A 16,316-nucleotide genomic window follows, 5' to 3' on the forward strand; every position below is an offset into this window, starting at 1 on the left:
GTAGATTGTTCTAGAAAATGTGGAGGAAGTGGTGTCCACAGAATAATCAGATGGTGGAAGGCCTGGAGATCCCCACCTGTGTGGGTTTCAGGTCTTAGCAGATCTATGGCAAAAACAGAGAGGGTGCACTGAGGGCCTCATGTCCCATGGAGTAGATGGCATCCAACAGAGGACAGCGAGAGCGTAGTGTCCCTTGTGCTGAAGGGTGCTCATGGGTATTATTCAGTCCTAATATCCCATATGCCGAAGTGTGAGCATGGACAATGGTAGGGAGCTGGTGTCCCGTATGCTAAAGGAGAGTGGGCAGTGATCCACAGAAGTGCTGTAGACTGAGCAAAGTCGGCTGCTCAAGTGTCCTGGGGAGCTGAGCCACCTCACAGACCTCAGTGCCCCAGTGTGTGGTACCTGCGAGCGGGAGGCCAGGTTAGACTTTATCCTGATAGGTTCATCCTGGTGATGAGCTGGTGTAATTCCAAGGTGGAGTCCCAGTTTCTCCTACATGCACGTATGCACACGCGCACACACACTCACTCACACACGCTCACTCACGCCCCATTCTGTGTATGCCCATCCTCCTGGCTCTTCCTATCTTATCCATGTTCCTTCTTATCCCACAGGGCCAATAGAAACTTTCTCATAAGGGGTCTGCATAGAGCAGATGCATCCAAAATATTTGGGGGTCTCTGCCTTTCTAGGTAGCCTATCTCCCCTTGGAGCTGGGGAGACACACAGAGGCCCACTGAGGTGTTCGTGGGTGCCTCTCTCTGTAGTGGGACCCTGCCTCTGCCCACCCAGCTTCCTGACAGGGGCTGCCTGGTGGAGTTATATGGCTCCTGTTGCGTAGATAAGCGAACAGGCTCTGACTGCCACGTGGGCAGGAAGCGGGGCCAGTTAGACAGCTCCGCGCTAAAGAGACTCTCACATCCTGCTCGCGCCCCTCAGAATTGCTTCCCTGCATATATCTATCCTTTTTCAGGACAGAAGGTGCACCTGCCAAGTGTCCCCAGCAGGCCCCCCACCTCTTCTTATACTGTCCTGTTCCGAGGACAGACGACCAGCAAGAACCCGCCCCACCTCCATTCTCAGCCCACACGTCTCCGACTCAGCTTCTTTTGACTCAATCGTGTGTATTTTATTCCCTTTATTCAGGAGCAGCTGAATTCCAGCTCTGCAGAGCCCAGCCCCATCTCTACTCAGCTATGGGGTTGAAGACCTTGCCCATGAGGATTGCTCGTTGAGTCATCCAATCCTCCACAAACAGGAAGAAGGGTCTGTTGAACTTCACGACAAAGGGAGCTGCGGTATGTGTGTGATAGGGGATGGCGTTGCTGGAGACCATGTCCATCTTGCCTTCCTCGCTCACCTCCATTGTGGCTGCATGTATCGCCTGGGGGGAAACAGGTCGTGCCTCAGCTCCAGGCAAGGTGCGGGGAACGCTGGCTCCCACTGCTGCAGAACCACCCGAGGCTCTCAGCAGTTGGATCCAGATGCCTCGGGGGAGGGGTTCACACTAACTGCTGAGATCCGTCTCCCCCAGTGCATGCAGAAAGTTCAAGGAGTTTAGGAGTTCAAATGAGAGGAAGGAGGAATAGAGCTCAGAGGGAAGCTGGGTGGTCTGAAGGCTTAGGAAAAGGTCCCATAGCATCCCTGAGTGTGGGCCTCTCAAATGCTTTCAAGAAGGATGTGGTAGAGAGAAGACAAGGGAGGGAAGGGGCCGGTGTTTCCTGTCTCCATCCCAGCATGGACCATTTTCTGTCCGTGTGGAAGTGCTTGAGCCAGAACACCGGTGTCTGCTCCTCTGATCTGCAGGAGGCCCTGCCCGGCATTGGTGACCTTGCTCCTGCCCTCCTGGACCATCGTGAGGGGTGTGGCATCCCTGAGCCCCAGACCCCCTACCCCCAACCCCCCCACACCACACTCAGTGTGAGCTTGACCCAGGGATTCTGTGAGGAGGGAGAACTGTGACTCCAGAAGAGCTGTATCCCAGCGCGGACCTGGCCCTGGAAACTGCTTCAGGTGTCCTCTGTGGGACAGCTCGCTCCTCCCTCAGTTAGAGAGCAGACACTGCCCTCTCCCCAAGGTCATTGGGAGACTCAGATGAAAGAACTCTGAAAAACTGCTTTATAATCTATCAAGTGTTGTACCGTGATGAGGAATTCTGATCCCTAGGCATGTGTCACAGGGCAGCCGCCAAGCAGCTAGCCGGTCTGTGACCTTGGTGGAGTAATCAGAGGCAGCCCCCTGTGCCCACAAATACTCCATGGCATCTGGATGTCTTGCAGGCATCTCCAGTTGTCAGAGCCAGTCCTGGCTTGCTCATCCACACCCCCCACCCCTGCCCCGTCCCGCTGCTCCTCCATCTTTCCTACCTCGGGCAGTCTCCATTGTGGACGAGGCTCCAGCAACAGAGCTGGCCTCTCTCACGCTTCCTTCCCTGCTCTCCAGTTCTGTCCTCAAAAGTCACGTTGGTTCTCCTCACCACTGCTAACACTCCCACCAATGCCCCGTCAACCTGTGTTTACCTTTTACCTGGGTTATCGGCCACACTTCCTCCACACCACAGAGCACGGATTTATAAGACACATGTCAGTGTATGTCAGCCTTGGTGGTTTCCCGTGTCAGTTAGAATAGCCCCCGGGGCCAGTGAAGGTCAGAAAACAGGACATCACCGGCCCCCTCTCTCAGTCTCAAACACGATGCTAGCTGTGTGAGCCTCCTTGGGGTTCCTCAAAGATTTCAAGCCCATGTCCCCCTCAGGATGCCCTTGAACATGGGTCTCCTTGATGTGCTCCCTTGTTCTCTTCTTTTCTTCTTCAGGCCTCTGCATGAAGGCCAACCCAGTCTCTGCATGAAGGCCAACCCAGCCCGACAACTTTCCTGGCCAGCCCACCCCAAGCCAGCCCACTGTACCCCAGCATGCAGTTCAGTTTCTTCACTTTCCTGCCTTCACAGAATGTGTCCCTGGCTGACACGGGTCACACCCATTTATTGGCACATTCACTGTCTGACCCCGTCAGGAGAATGGAACATCCATGAGGCTAAGACTTTGGCTTGTTCATGACTACCCCGAGAGCCTCCAAAAGAGCTTGATGCCATTGTTTATGAATGTCTGAATGACCAAAGAACCTCAAAAGCCAAGGGACCCAAGATTTATAACTACTTTTTTTTTTTAGACTTTAATTTTTTTTTATAAACATATATTTTTATCCCCAGGGGTACAGGTCTGTGAATCACCAGGCTTACACACTTCACAGCACTCACCAAATCACATACCCTCCCCAATGTCCATAATCCCACCCCCTTCTCCCAAACCCCCTCCCCCCGGCAACCCTCAGTTTGTTTTGTGAGATTAAGAGTCACTTATGGTTTGTCTCCCTCCCAATCCCATCTTGTTTCATTTATTCTTCTTCTACCCACTTAAGCCTCCATGTTGTATAACTACTTTTTAAAATTGGTTTTTCATTCAGAGCTGTTGTGGATAAAACAGAAACTCTGTAAGTTGCTCTACTCACCTCAAATATAGCTGGGAAATTCTCTTCTGTGATGCCTGAGAAGTTTGCTGCTGTAGCAAACACATTGCTGATGCCCATCTTGGGAAGCATTTTTTTCAAGTTTATCTTGGAGGAGATCTTGAACTTGGGCATAATTATGTGCACCCATCTGTTAGGAGTGAAAACGCCAAGGAAGCTGAACACGTCTCTCTCTCCTATGTCCAGGGGGAGGGACTTTGCTTTTGCTTTCAGGCCTCTTCCAAGGGAGAGTTAAGTGAGGCACGGGTGCTTGTGTGGGGAGAGGTTAATGGTGCTGGGGCACAAGCCGCCGCCGTGCATTTCCAGACTAAGCACTTGGCTAAAATACACAATACTATTCAAGCTATGCCCTTCACAGTCTCCCTAACCAAGAGAAGATGAGGGTCCAGCCAGGGATCCAGCCCTGAGTCCTTCCAACCCTCCAGCTGTAAGCAGGGATTTAATTGGGCAGTGGCCCCAAATATGGTGCAGACCTAGTGCCTAGTGCCCACCCCTTCCCAGCACTTCATGTTGTTTATAAACCAATACATGTGATGCTGAGCTTCTGAATGGATCGTAACTCACTCAGCTGGGTTCCTCTATTGAGGTGCCCCCTGTCTCAAACATGACATTGTGTTAAGTACGGCTGTGGCAAATGATGGAAGACACACTCCGCTGTGGCCCTCAACCACATCAGAAGCTGCCCAGACAGTAGCTTGTGCTCCTACGTGGCACAGTGAGAACACTATTTGGAAATTTTTTTTTCCCGGTCTACACATTTACTGCCTGAAGACTGGAGTCCTTGCCAAGATCAGTGGGCTGTTGGGAATCATGCTTTCATTATATAATTTGTCCACAATTGATTGGACCATGATGGATACCATACCTAAGCTGGATCAATCCAATTCTCCCTTCCAGGAATCTGTCAGTGGAACAGAAATACGTTGGTTTCACTCTGGAGTGGAGCATTTGCTTGAGTAGAAGAGAGCCAAGTCTGTCCACCATGGACTCAGCTTGAAATTTACCTCTTAGGATCCTTCCCTGATCATCATATCTAATTAGGATCCTCAATTAATACTCTACTTCTGATCCTCTATTCTATCACCTACTTACTTTTTCCATAGTTTTACTGCAATTTGAATTTATTAGTTGACTTACTGCCTCTCCCACTAGACTGGAAATCCCGCAATGGCAGAGACTTGTGTGGTTAGCCACTGTATTCCCAGCCCTGAGCAGTGTCTGGCATGGAATCGACAGCTGGTTTGCTGAGCCAGAGAGGACAAATGACATCAGAGAGGTGGAGTTCCCAGAAATGTTGCTGTCCCCCGTCCAATCCCTAGTGACTCCTGGTTGTGTTTATCCCCTTAGGTACATCTTTCCAATACATTCTTTTCTTTACCCCCTTAAGTTTTTGTGGGGTGGGTTTTCAATACATGTAAGAAGAACCATAATTTAGACAGTTGAAGGGGCATGAGCTGATAATGGAAGCCAGGCCATAATTTTTCCTGCTTGGCTTATTTCATGTTCCACAAATATGCCAGGAAATAAACAAATACTTAATTCCCCTGAAATAAGACTTGCACAGAGGAAGCAAGATCTGAGCAAAATTTCAATGTGAATCTAGACTGTCCCTCCAGAGTAGCATACCTCATGCCACTGGATTTCAGAAGTGTAGCTCTTTGAACAACCATTTCTTCTACAGAAGAGTCGGGCTGTCCTACATCTGGGAGCATAAGGACTATGGACATGTTTCCAATGAAAGGCATTTTAACCATTGTAGTAAACAACTTCTCTGATCTGCTATAAATCATGCGTTCCTTCTTCCACATCATGTCCACCCGCACTGTGGTGCACTCATCCACAAAGAAGTCCTCCTTGTGCATGAAGTTGGTATGAAAAGCCATTTCCCAAATGCCTAGGAGAATCAGGAAGGAAAAAGTCAGAGTGACCTGTTGGAGAAGGCATCGGCACCTCCATGTCTGGGGATGCCAGGGGTAAGGGGCTTCAGAAGGGAGCAGCCTCCTCCCAGTGATACCTGGACTTCAGTGAACAGAATATTTAAAATTCTAGGTGGATGCAAGGGAAAGAAAGACAAACGCATGAATTTTGACCATATTCATCATAGGATTTCTTTAAATCTGTATTCCTCAAAAGGTATTTCCCAAAATACTGCTTGCTTCTGGAGCTATAACATCAAGAAAGGATTTCATTGTGAAATAATTTAGGAAACAATGACCACAACATCCCTTCTTTGAAAATTCCCACCACATTTTAATGGACTAAGAGTTCTGACAGGCAACCGATGAATAAACTGAACTCTGTAACAGCAATTAATGATCTGCTGTATGTCAGTTAATTAGATTTAAGTAAGATAATGGAAAAAAGGAGTTCTGAGAAGTCTGATGACAAAGAAATCTGCCTTAAATTGTTTAACTTATTCAAGGAGGGAGACTTTTCATCAGAAGAACATACACCTGCGTGCACACGGGTGCACACACACTCCTGCTCAGAATCCTCTTCAGCCATCAAGAGTTACTCCATTTTACTCCAAAATATCTTCAATTTGGCCAATGATATGACCAAAATGGTTGGGAACAGAAGCACTTAGAAATGCTAGATAGATAGCACAAGGAGATAAAAGCAAAAGAAAAGTTTTTAATCTATTGGTCTATGGGACATGGGATAGAATCACAGAAAATATTTCTTTTTTCTGACTGGAATCTTCCAGGAAACCCAAGGGCTAAGGTTACCCAAACAGGAATTCATGGACTTGAAATGCCTTACCTTTGAAGAAAACGTAGTTTATAAGAAACAGGAAGGTATGAGGGTTCAGAGAGGTGATGAATCCCTTGGTTCTCTTGTGCATTTTTGCAGCCACAAAGTGCTTGATTTGCTTCTTGGTCTTTCTTACGTCTCTAAAGTCAATCATCTGGGCCTTCACATCATATATCCGCTCTGTGTCCCACAGAAACGGGGTGTTGATCTTCCTGTTGCTATCGATAAAGAGCATGTTCCTGTACTTCAGGTGTCCCTCTCTGTTCAATTGCTTCAGCATCTGGACGATACTCTGGAAACCGTGGTGCATGTCCCACACCCTCATGACTTTGAGGTCAAATCCAAGGCCCTTGAGGAGGTTGGTGAGTGTTGTGGATCTGGTCCCCAGGGAAAGCATGGCCAAGGAGGTGGAGATACTCAGAGGGGAGAAGATGATATTCTTTCTGGGATGCTCCATTAGCAGAGTTTCAAACAGTTTGTGGGCAAAAGCCTTATTGCCTGCTTCTATGTTGTGGTGGACAGGTGACATTTTCCATGATGAGACTGGGTAAATATTCCATTTAGATTTCCTTTTAGTTTCACAGCAGGTGCTATTAAAGAGGCCACAGAGGATGAGGACCAGAGAGAGAGCCAGGGGCATTTTCCTGTGGGACATTGCTGCAGAAATCCAGGGAGCTCTAACTGGAAGGAAGAGGTGGGTGGATGAACATGCCATGGAATGTGTTCTTGATGTTAACAGGCTTGAGAAAGGGCCCGTTATTACCTGAGTGCTGGGGTTACTTTTAGTCCTCAACTGGGGGATGGTAACTAAGGCTAATGAGGAAAGGCTAAAGCATTCTGGAACTTTAGACAAATTAAAGATAAATGACCTGATGACAAGGGATCTAATTCTACTCTGACCTGTGCTGCAGGTGGATCCTAATGCAAGTAGCTTCCCAGCCTGGTCTTGGAAAGTCTTGTCACTATGATATTCTATGATTTTGAGCAGCACTCTACACTCTTTCTGTCTCTTTCTTTCTGTTCATTTTTTTTTCTTTCTTCATACAAAGCTCATGACAAAGTCCTGAAAAGTGTGGAAAGGGAAGGACCAGGGAGAAAGATAAAGCAGGGAGTGCAGATTCAGTTGCTACAGAGATCTGGCCAGAAATACACCCAGACAAGGCCAGCAAGTGTCATGTAGTAAGGAGTGCTGGGGACTGTGGCAAAGGGAGGGACAGGTCCAGGCCAGAGGCAGGCAGGTGCCACTCAGTTCCAGCAGTGTTCCCATGTGGAAGTGCTGGTGTTGGTGCCAGATTTTTTTTTTTAATGTTTCTGAAGAAGCTGGAAACCTAGATTTTTGCCTGAAAACTCAGTCCTGTCAAAAGCACTTGCTAACACCATGTAACCCAGATGGAGGCCAGATCTGGCTTCAGGGCTGACAGGTGTGAATTCTGAAAGAAAGCCTGGGTGGTGCTCAGGTGACTGGGTCATGAGCTGAACAGAGGGCCTGACAAGGTCATCTCAGGAGATCCTGGCCGTCTCCCGTGGGCCCTCTCAGTTCTTACAGCTACTGCTCCGTCCCACCGTTGGGGTAAAAACCTCTCTGTGTCCCCAGATGTGCCCCCCATGACTGACTGGGACCAGAAATCAGTCCTGGAATCTGACAGGTGCTCTAATGGTGGGATTTCTGGCACCCCAAAGGGAAGGGAAAAGATGTGAACCACGCTCTGAGTTTGTGTTCATTTCAACCTCTTTAGAGCAGGGCCCTGTCTTCCTCCCTGGTTTTCCTACAGTTCCTGACATAGTTCTGGGCACAGGGTCCATTCCTCTGCATGTTGTCTGGTGATCCAGCACCATGGCGTCTCTTGTCATGGCTACAGAAATAGCATTTGCTCAAAATTTGTGTTTCTCAAAATTCCTATGTTGATATCCTACTCCCAAATGTAATGGTATCTAGAGGGAGGGCCTGTGGGAAGGAATCAGAGTCAGACAAGGTCACGAGGGTCCCTTTTATATGGTCATAGGTTAGTGCCCATGTAATAAGAGGCACCAGAGTACTGGCTCTTCCCTGCCTATGACCCTGTGCATGTATCTGCAAAGATGAAGTCACATGAGGATATTGCCAGAAAACAGTCATCTGCAAACCAGAGAGAGCACTCTTACCAGAACCCAACCCTGCTGGCACCCCAGCCTCAGTCTTCCAGCTTCCAGAGCTGTGAGAAAATAAATATCTGTTGTCTAAGCCCCACAGTCTGTGGTATTTTGTTATGGCAGACCAAGCTGACTGAAATAGTATCTCTCAGTTCTCAGTCTTGCCCCCCACTGACCCTTCCAACTACTTTGCAGTCAAGGTGGGTTCCCCAAAGTATAATTCGTCGTTTCCTCTTCCTTGCTCCCCATGAGCTTTGAGGGGATCAAGTACAATTTCTTCAGGTGACAGAGAACCTCCATAAGCCCTGATTCCTTTCAACCAGACTCTTGGCCCTGAGAAGCCTTCCCATGCCCTTATTGTCTCCTCCAACCCCCCAACAATGGCTCCTGCCCCCAGCTGCCCCATCCCTATCATTCCCCCAGTAGCTACCCCCCTTCCCAGCCCCTTCCGTCCACTTGGTCCGCATGGGGGAAGGGGCAGTAAGGGATGGAAGGCACGGTGGTTGAGAGGGGCTATGGGGGAGAGGGGTTCATGGGGTGGGGAAAAGAGCATATGGAGGAGGTTCTAGGAAATACACACACACTTATCACACTGGATTTTTCATCATCTTCCCTAAGGCAAGTACTACCTGAAACATGGCAAAAAGGAGCAATGAAACACACACTCAGGTGGAACCATCTCTGTCTCTCAGAGAAAGGTCACTTACCTTCCAGAGGAGCTGCTGTTGTTGAGAGCTCTTTGTATCTGCCTGTGCCTTATTTATACTGCTGCAGGAGTAGTGATATGGATAAACCTGAGTTAATATTAACGACCAACAGATCATGTTCAAATACTGTCCAAAGCAAACAACAACTGAATCATTTATGTTATTGTTCTTTGTACATCAGTCCCCAATGAGACAATGAGCAAAGTAATGGTTATGGCACCATTTGTGTTACTGGTCATGAATTTGCTCAGGCAGAGTTTTGGCACACATCCACTTAACCCCTCCCAAGAACCATGCTTTGGCCTCGCTACTGAGCTAACAAAATGCTCAAAGCCTGCCTCCACCTTGAAGAGAAATCCTGACTCCAAGGAACTCTTGGTTTAGAGAGAGAAACATACATGTAAAAAGATGGTGGGGCCCATGTGATTGGTCAGGAAGAGTATACATTCCCAGGAAGGAGCTGTGCTAGGGAAGAGAAGGACCCAGTGAATGACCTGGGACCATCAGGAGAGGGTGGATACCTTTCATCTAGGTCTTAAAAAGATAGGCAGGAATCTACACATCTTCCTGAATGTCTGAAATCTGAAGAGGGAATTATAGATTGTGGGGTGGGATGGAGTTGCCTGGAAATTGCAGGGAGGGTCAAGGCTCTATGTATAGGGTTATTCCAAATTTAGAAGGAATTGACTTCTGGCATGATGGAGAGAAACCACCAACAAATTTCTCCTTAGCAGCAACTAAAATGCTAGACACAATTGTCAAAAACAACCATTTCTGTGCTCTAATACTCTAGTAATCTACCATAGGTCTATGACAAACATAGAAGCATTCATTCATGAAAAGTTCTAAACTTTGAGGAGGTGCAGAGTGAGCCTGTGACATTTTTGTCTGGGGCTTCCTCCTGATCCAGCTCTGCTGGTGGGTGGTCAAACCAGAGCAGAGCCAACTCCCCTGATTTGGAGTCTTGCCTATTAAAGTGATGATCTCAGTGGTAAGCAGTGTGTGTGTGTGCAGGGGGGGTGGGGTTTTTTGGGGAGGGGACAGTGGTTTCGATGGTTTATGGTTGGGTTTGGGGCAATAAATAGGCCAGTGAAGTAACAGGAGGTTAAACAGGGAGGCCCAAGAGGTGTGGTAGGCCTAGGTGTCTGATGAGTCCTCTGCACATCCCAGGTGGAGGGGAGACTCTGCATGTGTACAGCAGAGACTGGAGCGGGTACAAGCTACACATATCTCTGGTCCATGGAGAAGCAAGAAAGAAGAGTGGAGAGACAAATCTGGGTGGTACTTGAGAACTACCTGAGCTTTGAATGGGCTCATCAGCCCACATACAAATCCATTAGTGGCAAGTGGAAGCTTTATTGGCTCAAGGTGTTTGAACACAATTTCTGATCAATATGGGGTTGAACAATAAGAAATAGAGTCAATTATCACATGGTTTCACTTATTTGTGGAGCATAACAAATAACATGGAGGACATGGGGAGATGGAGAGGAGAAGGGAGTTGAGGCAAATTGGAAGGGGAGGTGAACCATGAGAGACCATGGACTCTGAAAAACAACCTGAGGGTCTTGAAGGGGTGGGGGTTGGGGGGTTGGGGGACCAAGGTGATAGGTATTAGGGAGGGCACATACTGCATGGAGCACTGGGTGTAGTACAAAAACAATGAATACTGTTATGCTGAAAAGAAATTAAAAAAATAATAAAATACTTCTGCCAAAAAAAAAAAAAAAAAAGAAAAGAAAAAAAAGAAATATAATCACAAGGGTGACCTCTAGGAGGCAGGCTTAGACATAAAATAGTAAAAACAAGAAACTCCAGTGGCCAGAAGTTGCAGGGGAAACATGTTTTATAGATTTAATCCGGGCAAATTACTACATAAACACAGAAAACCAAAAACGCCCAGGAGGGAAGATTCAGAATCCAGCGTTACTACAACTTGTTTTCTAAAATGTCCAGCACTCAAGAAAAAATCACAAGACATGCAAAGAAACCAGAAAGTGTGACCCCTACTCAGGAGAAAAGAAGTCAATAGAAATAGCCTTTGAGTATCCCCAGATACTGAATTTAGCTGCCAAAGACTCCACAGCAGATCAATAATAATAATGACAAAAAAAATCAATTTAAAAATGAGCAAAAGACTCTAACTGGCATTTCACTAAAGAGGACATATATGAATGGCCAGTAAACACAGGGAAATGCAAATTAAAACTACAGTGACATAACATTACACACCCGTTAGAAAGGTGGTAATAAACAAGACAGAAAATATTAAGTGTTGGCAAGGACATGGAGAAACCGGAATCCTCTTTCTTTGCAGGTTGGAGTGCAGAACACTGAAACCTTTAATGCATATATGGACTCTGATGGCTTTCTAGTGAGAGAGAGGAGCCACTCAGAAGACTGCACTGTTGGATTCTATTTCTAGGAAAGTTCCGGAAAGGTAAATTTTTAGAGAGAAGGCAGATCAGCAGTTGCCTAGGGTTGAAAGAAGTTGCTGGGACAGACTGAAAATGGGCTTGAGGACAGGTTTTGGTATTGGAAGTGTTCTAAAACTGAGTGGGAGTGAGGCTGAATTTACTAAAAAATGGAATTATACACTGACAATGGGTGGATTTTATGGCATGCAAATTATTCTCTTGATAAAGCTGTTAAAAAAAAAAAAGATGAGCAGAGGCAGCAAGATTTATTGGAAAGAGAGTGGGCCTGGGGTCATGTGGACCAGTAATGGTGCCATGTTTTGGGCTCTGTGTGGCACCCCTGATTGGCAGGGTCTCACTTAACCTTCTCACGACAATCCCACTGGGATGGTACTATTATTGCTGACTCCATTTTAGAGGTGTGGATCCAGGCTCAGAGAGGTTCAGTAACATAGCCACAGTCACACAGCTGGCAGGGAGCAGAGCTGGGACTCACACTCACATATATGACACCACAGCTGTGCTCCTAACCCAGAGCCCCCTGACCAGAGATCTCTTTTTGGTAATAGACTCTAAAATAGATGGGCAGTGGACAAACTTTTATAGGTAAGATGCTAAAACTTCTTTAAATGCTGCCTCTTGACTTTATAAGTGTGTTATGCTGTATGGTAATTTTATTAGTTATCAAGAGTCACAATGTCGGCATCCTATTTTAAGCGCCCTGGTGCAGGGAGAATTTACTTTTTGACAGTTAAGAATAAACAGACACTGTGGTGTGTCATTTTATTTTTTTAAGATTTTATTTATTTATTTGACAGAGAGAGAGATCACAAGTGGACAGAGAGGCAGGCAGAGAGAGAGAGCGGGGGAAGGAGACTCCCCTCTGAGCAGAAAATACGAGGCGGGGCTCGATCCCAGGACCCTGAGATCATGACCTGAGCTGAAGGCAGAGGCTTAACCCACTGAGCGACCCAGGTGCTCCGTGGTGTATCATTGTAAAGCTGGGCCTCTGAACATGTTTTGCGTGGGATTGGTGGGCTGATGGGCAGGGAGCATGTTGGTACCAGAGATCAGATACACCCCAGGGAACAAAATGGGGGCCTCCCTTTGCAGATGGTTCTGAGATGCGTGGGACAGAGGATGCTGGCCACACCATGTGAGAGATGCTTCAGGGGGCAGGGTGGGTGGCAGGGAGCATTCTGCCCCAAATGCCTGCATTTTCTTCCCAGCTAAGAGTGGGGAAATGGGCTAGAAAGGAACACCTCTTTTTGGAAAGGTTTCCAATCTGAATAACAAGAAACACAATGACATTAGGGTTAGCATTTCCTGGGCAAGAACAATGCACAGGGCATTGTCCTAAGCACCTTTCTGTGTTTACTCCCAGGACAACCCATGACACAGGAGCTGTGAGGTTTTTCTGAGGAGGAGAGAGCAGCACAAAGGGTTTCCCTGAGACCCTGAAGGTCACGTGGTTACGCGATGGCAGAGCTGGGCTTCTAGACCGGGAAGATTTGTGAAATCCTCTTTCCTGAGCTCTGTCCCTTGTGCCCTCTGTCTCCGAGCCCTGTGACTATCCTGCGAGTGGGGTCCCCAATGTCGCATCCCCCCCCCCCGAACATCTTCTGCCTGCCTTGGCATGGGAGTGGCCACCATTCCCCCCAGGGACAATGACACCAGCTGGGGTGACTTCCCTACACTCGGGGGACCAAGTGAGTACTTTTGACCACATCAAGAGCTTCATTTGCTAGTCCTGACATTTGGTGAAGGGCCCTACTGAAGGGTCACGCTGGCTATATCTTCCTCTTTTCTTCTCTGGACTGTAAACACCACGAAGCAGGTAGTCCCTGAAGCCTCAGACTCAGCTCAGTTCACCTGAAAGGCTGCACATGGGTTCACCGGCAGGAGACTGGGCAGGTGAAGAGATGCCTACTTGGAAAACTGAGATGCCTGGTGGGGGGTGGGGTGGGTGGAGTAGGTGGGGGCTGGGAGGTCTGCCAACATTCTGACTCTGAAGCACTTTCAAATTCTCCAGCACAGACGTGAAGGAAGGGGCGATTACTTCCTTTGACAAGGAAGGGACAGTGAGTTAAGAAGCTGACAGATCAGGAATTCATGTGGGGTCGGCGTGGGGGGTACTTAGTATTTGAAAGACTCTACTCAGAAACCCATACTGCAAAGGGGGCCACCACAAGCTCTGGCTAACTAGAGTCAACACGAGTTGATCTAGAATACAAGATTAGGAGTCAACACTCACAAGCCTAACAGAAGATTCTTTAAAAAGTGATTTTCCAGCAATGAAATGACCGGTGTGTTAGATGTATGGGTTGGCTGTGAACTCGTATGGGTGCCCCTGTCCTTGAGTGAATGGTCCCTAGACTCAGGATTTGTTTGTTTCATTAGATGCTTTCAGGGGGTTTTGTCACCTGGTTCTAAAGAAGTTCTTCGAATCTGGAGATAGAAGTTCTCTATCTGCCTGTAGAACACGGTCACTTCTGCCCTGAGGGAAACCTTGCTGCAATTCTGTAAACATCATTCCTGAGTATTCTGAAGCTCCTGATTTGGAGTCTTTAAATCACAGGTCAGATGAAAGCCTGAAGATTTTGGCATCTACAGAATGGCTGTGTTTCCCCCGTCATGCAAAAAAAATCCTATCACCAATCTCCCAACAGTGACCTCAACATCTGCGTCCCCCCTCCAGCTCAAGGGGGTGCTGTCCCCACCTAACCCACCCCCCACAGTAAGAAAGGCTCTCGTTCATGCTTTCCTTTTGCTCCTGCCTCCTGGTGCAGCCTCATGAGGCCCTGCACAGCGGGTGTGCCTTCTCTTCTTGGGAATCAGAAGTCACACCATTCTTTTAAAAGTGGTTGTCTCTGTGTGTCCACCTGACCATCTCCGATTTGCAAATGACAGTACAGGCAAAAGGTTGATATCCAGGATCTATAATGAACTCCTCAAACTCAACACACACGAAACAGGCAAACATATCAAAAAATGGGCAGAAGATATGAACAGACACTTCTCCAATCAAGACATACAAATGGCTATCAGACACATGAAAAAATGTTCATCATCATCAGCTCTCAGGGAGATTCAAATTAAAACCACATTGAGATATCACCTTACACCAGTTAGAATGGCCAAAATTAACAAAACAGGAAACAACATGTGTTGGAGAGGATGTGGAGAAAGGGGAACCCTCTTACACTGTTGGTGGGAATGCAAGTTGGTGCAGCCTCTTTGGAGAACAGTGTGGAGATTCCTCAAGAAATTAAAAATAGAGCTTCCCTATGACCCTGCCATTGCACTCCTGGGTATTTACCCTAAGGATACAGATGTCGTGAAAAGAAGGGCCATCTGTACCCCAATGTTTATAGCAGCAATGGCCACAGTCGCCAAACTATGGAAAGAACCAAGATGCCCTTCAACGGACGAATGGATAAAGAAGATGTGGTCCATAGACACTACGGAGTATTATGCCTCCATCAGAAAGGATGAATACCCAACTTTTGTAGCAACATGGACGGGACTGGAAGAGATTATGCTGAGTGAAATAAGTCAAGCAGAGAGAGTCAATTATCATATGGTTTCACTTATTTGTGGAGCATAACAAATAGCATGGAGGATATGGGGAGTTAGAGAGGAGAAGGGAATTGGGGTAAATTGGAAGTGGAGGTGAATCAGGAGAGACTATGGACTCTGAAAAACAATCTGAGGGGTTTGAAGTGGTGGGGGTGTGGGAGGTCGGGGTACCAGGTGTTGGGTATTTTAGAGGGCACGGATTGCATGGAGCACTGGGTGTGGTGAAAAAATAATGAATACTGTTTTTCTGAAAATAAAAACATTGAAAAAATTTAAAACAAAACAAAACAAAACAAAACAAAAAACAATTCCTACACGTGTCTCAAAACAAAGACCAGGGTTAGGGATCTGGAAAAAACCAGAGAGCTGCGAGCTCACCAAGTTGGCAAAATCTGTTTCAGGACCATTCTCGTGTCTTCTTGCTAATGCAAGTCTGAACGGGCTCTGCAAAACGCAGAGCCTGACTTTCACTGCCGTGGTCCCATGTGGGGCAAGGCTGAGGAGGGGGGAGGAGGCTGGCGGCCCTCAGTCACCCCTGACTGGTGGGGGTTCCTGATGGCCACAGAGCTAATAGTCCTGCCCAGCAGAAGTGTCTTTTCCCAGTCCCTCACACCTGTGCTGTGGTAGGGCACCCATGCTGTGCAGGCCCTACCCAGGGTTGTCTCTGCACAGTGCTTTCCTGGCATGCCCATGGGCAGAGCACAGTGTATTTGGCAAGCATGGTGAATGTCAGCATTGGCGACCCCAATACCTGGGCTCCAGTCCTGGTTCTGATTCTTCCCGGGGAGCCCCTGTGGCCTGGGCTAGTTGCTTCTGCTCTCTGTTCTCCTGTTTGTAAAAGAAGGTGGGAGCGTGGGTGGGGAGGATCGGGGGTCCCATGAAGCTCCTCTCCAGCTATCCAGCATAACCCCCTTCTGTTTGCTTTATTCCTGGGTAGAAGGGCTCAGGAAAGCCAGTGCAAGGGCCCTGGCATGTTAAGGTGATATAGGGCACCAGTGCCCTCCCCCGCAAAAGAATCTCTGGATCTGATGGCCTGGGGGCCTCCAGCAGAGGCTGCAGGAGAGGCCCTTGGTAATGAAAGGGGAAGCAGAAAGAGCCAAGACAGCTTGTGTGGCAGAGAGCAGGGAGGGATGGTGGGGTTGTCTTTGCCCGGTCCCACTGTTTTCTGTTGCACCACATGGGGGCTTTTGGGATTCAGA

At 47.7% G+C, this 16,316-nt stretch overlaps 1 protein-coding gene across 1 annotated transcript; it reads right to left on the reverse strand.

Annotated features, from left to right (window-relative positions):
* Positions 1-1,122: 1,122 nt before the first annotated feature.
* LOC101674813 (uteroferrin-associated basic protein 2-like) lies at positions 1,123-9,158 on the reverse strand. Its single transcript, XM_004754757.1, has 5 exons — positions 9,122-9,158; positions 6,294-6,965; positions 5,157-5,424; positions 3,513-3,660; positions 1,123-1,387 (listed from the first exon to the last, which is right to left on the reverse strand). Exons 2-5 carry the CDS (start codon positions 6,937-6,939, stop codon positions 1,190-1,192), a joined length of 1,260 nt encoding a protein of 419 aa, XP_004754814.1. The 5' UTR covers positions 6,940-6,965; positions 9,122-9,158; the 3' UTR covers positions 1,123-1,189.
* Positions 9,159-16,316: the final 7,158 nt, after the last annotated feature.

This window comes from Mustela putorius, unplaced genomic scaffold (assembly GCF_011764305.1).
Source record: "Mustela putorius furo isolate JIRA1106 unplaced genomic scaffold, ASM1176430v1.1 tig00000129_pilon_pilon_pilon, whole genome shotgun sequence".
NCBI classification, from domain to species: domain Eukaryota; kingdom Metazoa; phylum Chordata; class Mammalia; order Carnivora; family Mustelidae; genus Mustela; species Mustela putorius.

What these genes read in the sequence shown, in the direction of transcription:
- LOC101674813 (XM_004754757.1), bottom strand. Translation starts at nt 6,939, where the DNA reads ATGTCCCACAGGAAAATGCCCCTGGCTCTCTCTCTGGTCCTCATCCTC. An exon ending in AAACTACGTTTTCTTCAAAG is followed by an intron (nt 5,425 to 6,293) that starts GTAAGGCATTTC and finishes TGATTCTCCTAG; the next exon opens with GCATTTGGGAAATGGCTTTT. An exon ending in ATTTCCCAGCTATATTTGAG is followed by an intron (nt 1,388 to 3,512) that starts GTGAGTAGAGCA and finishes GTTTCCCCCCAG; the next exon opens with GCGATACATGCAGCCACAAT.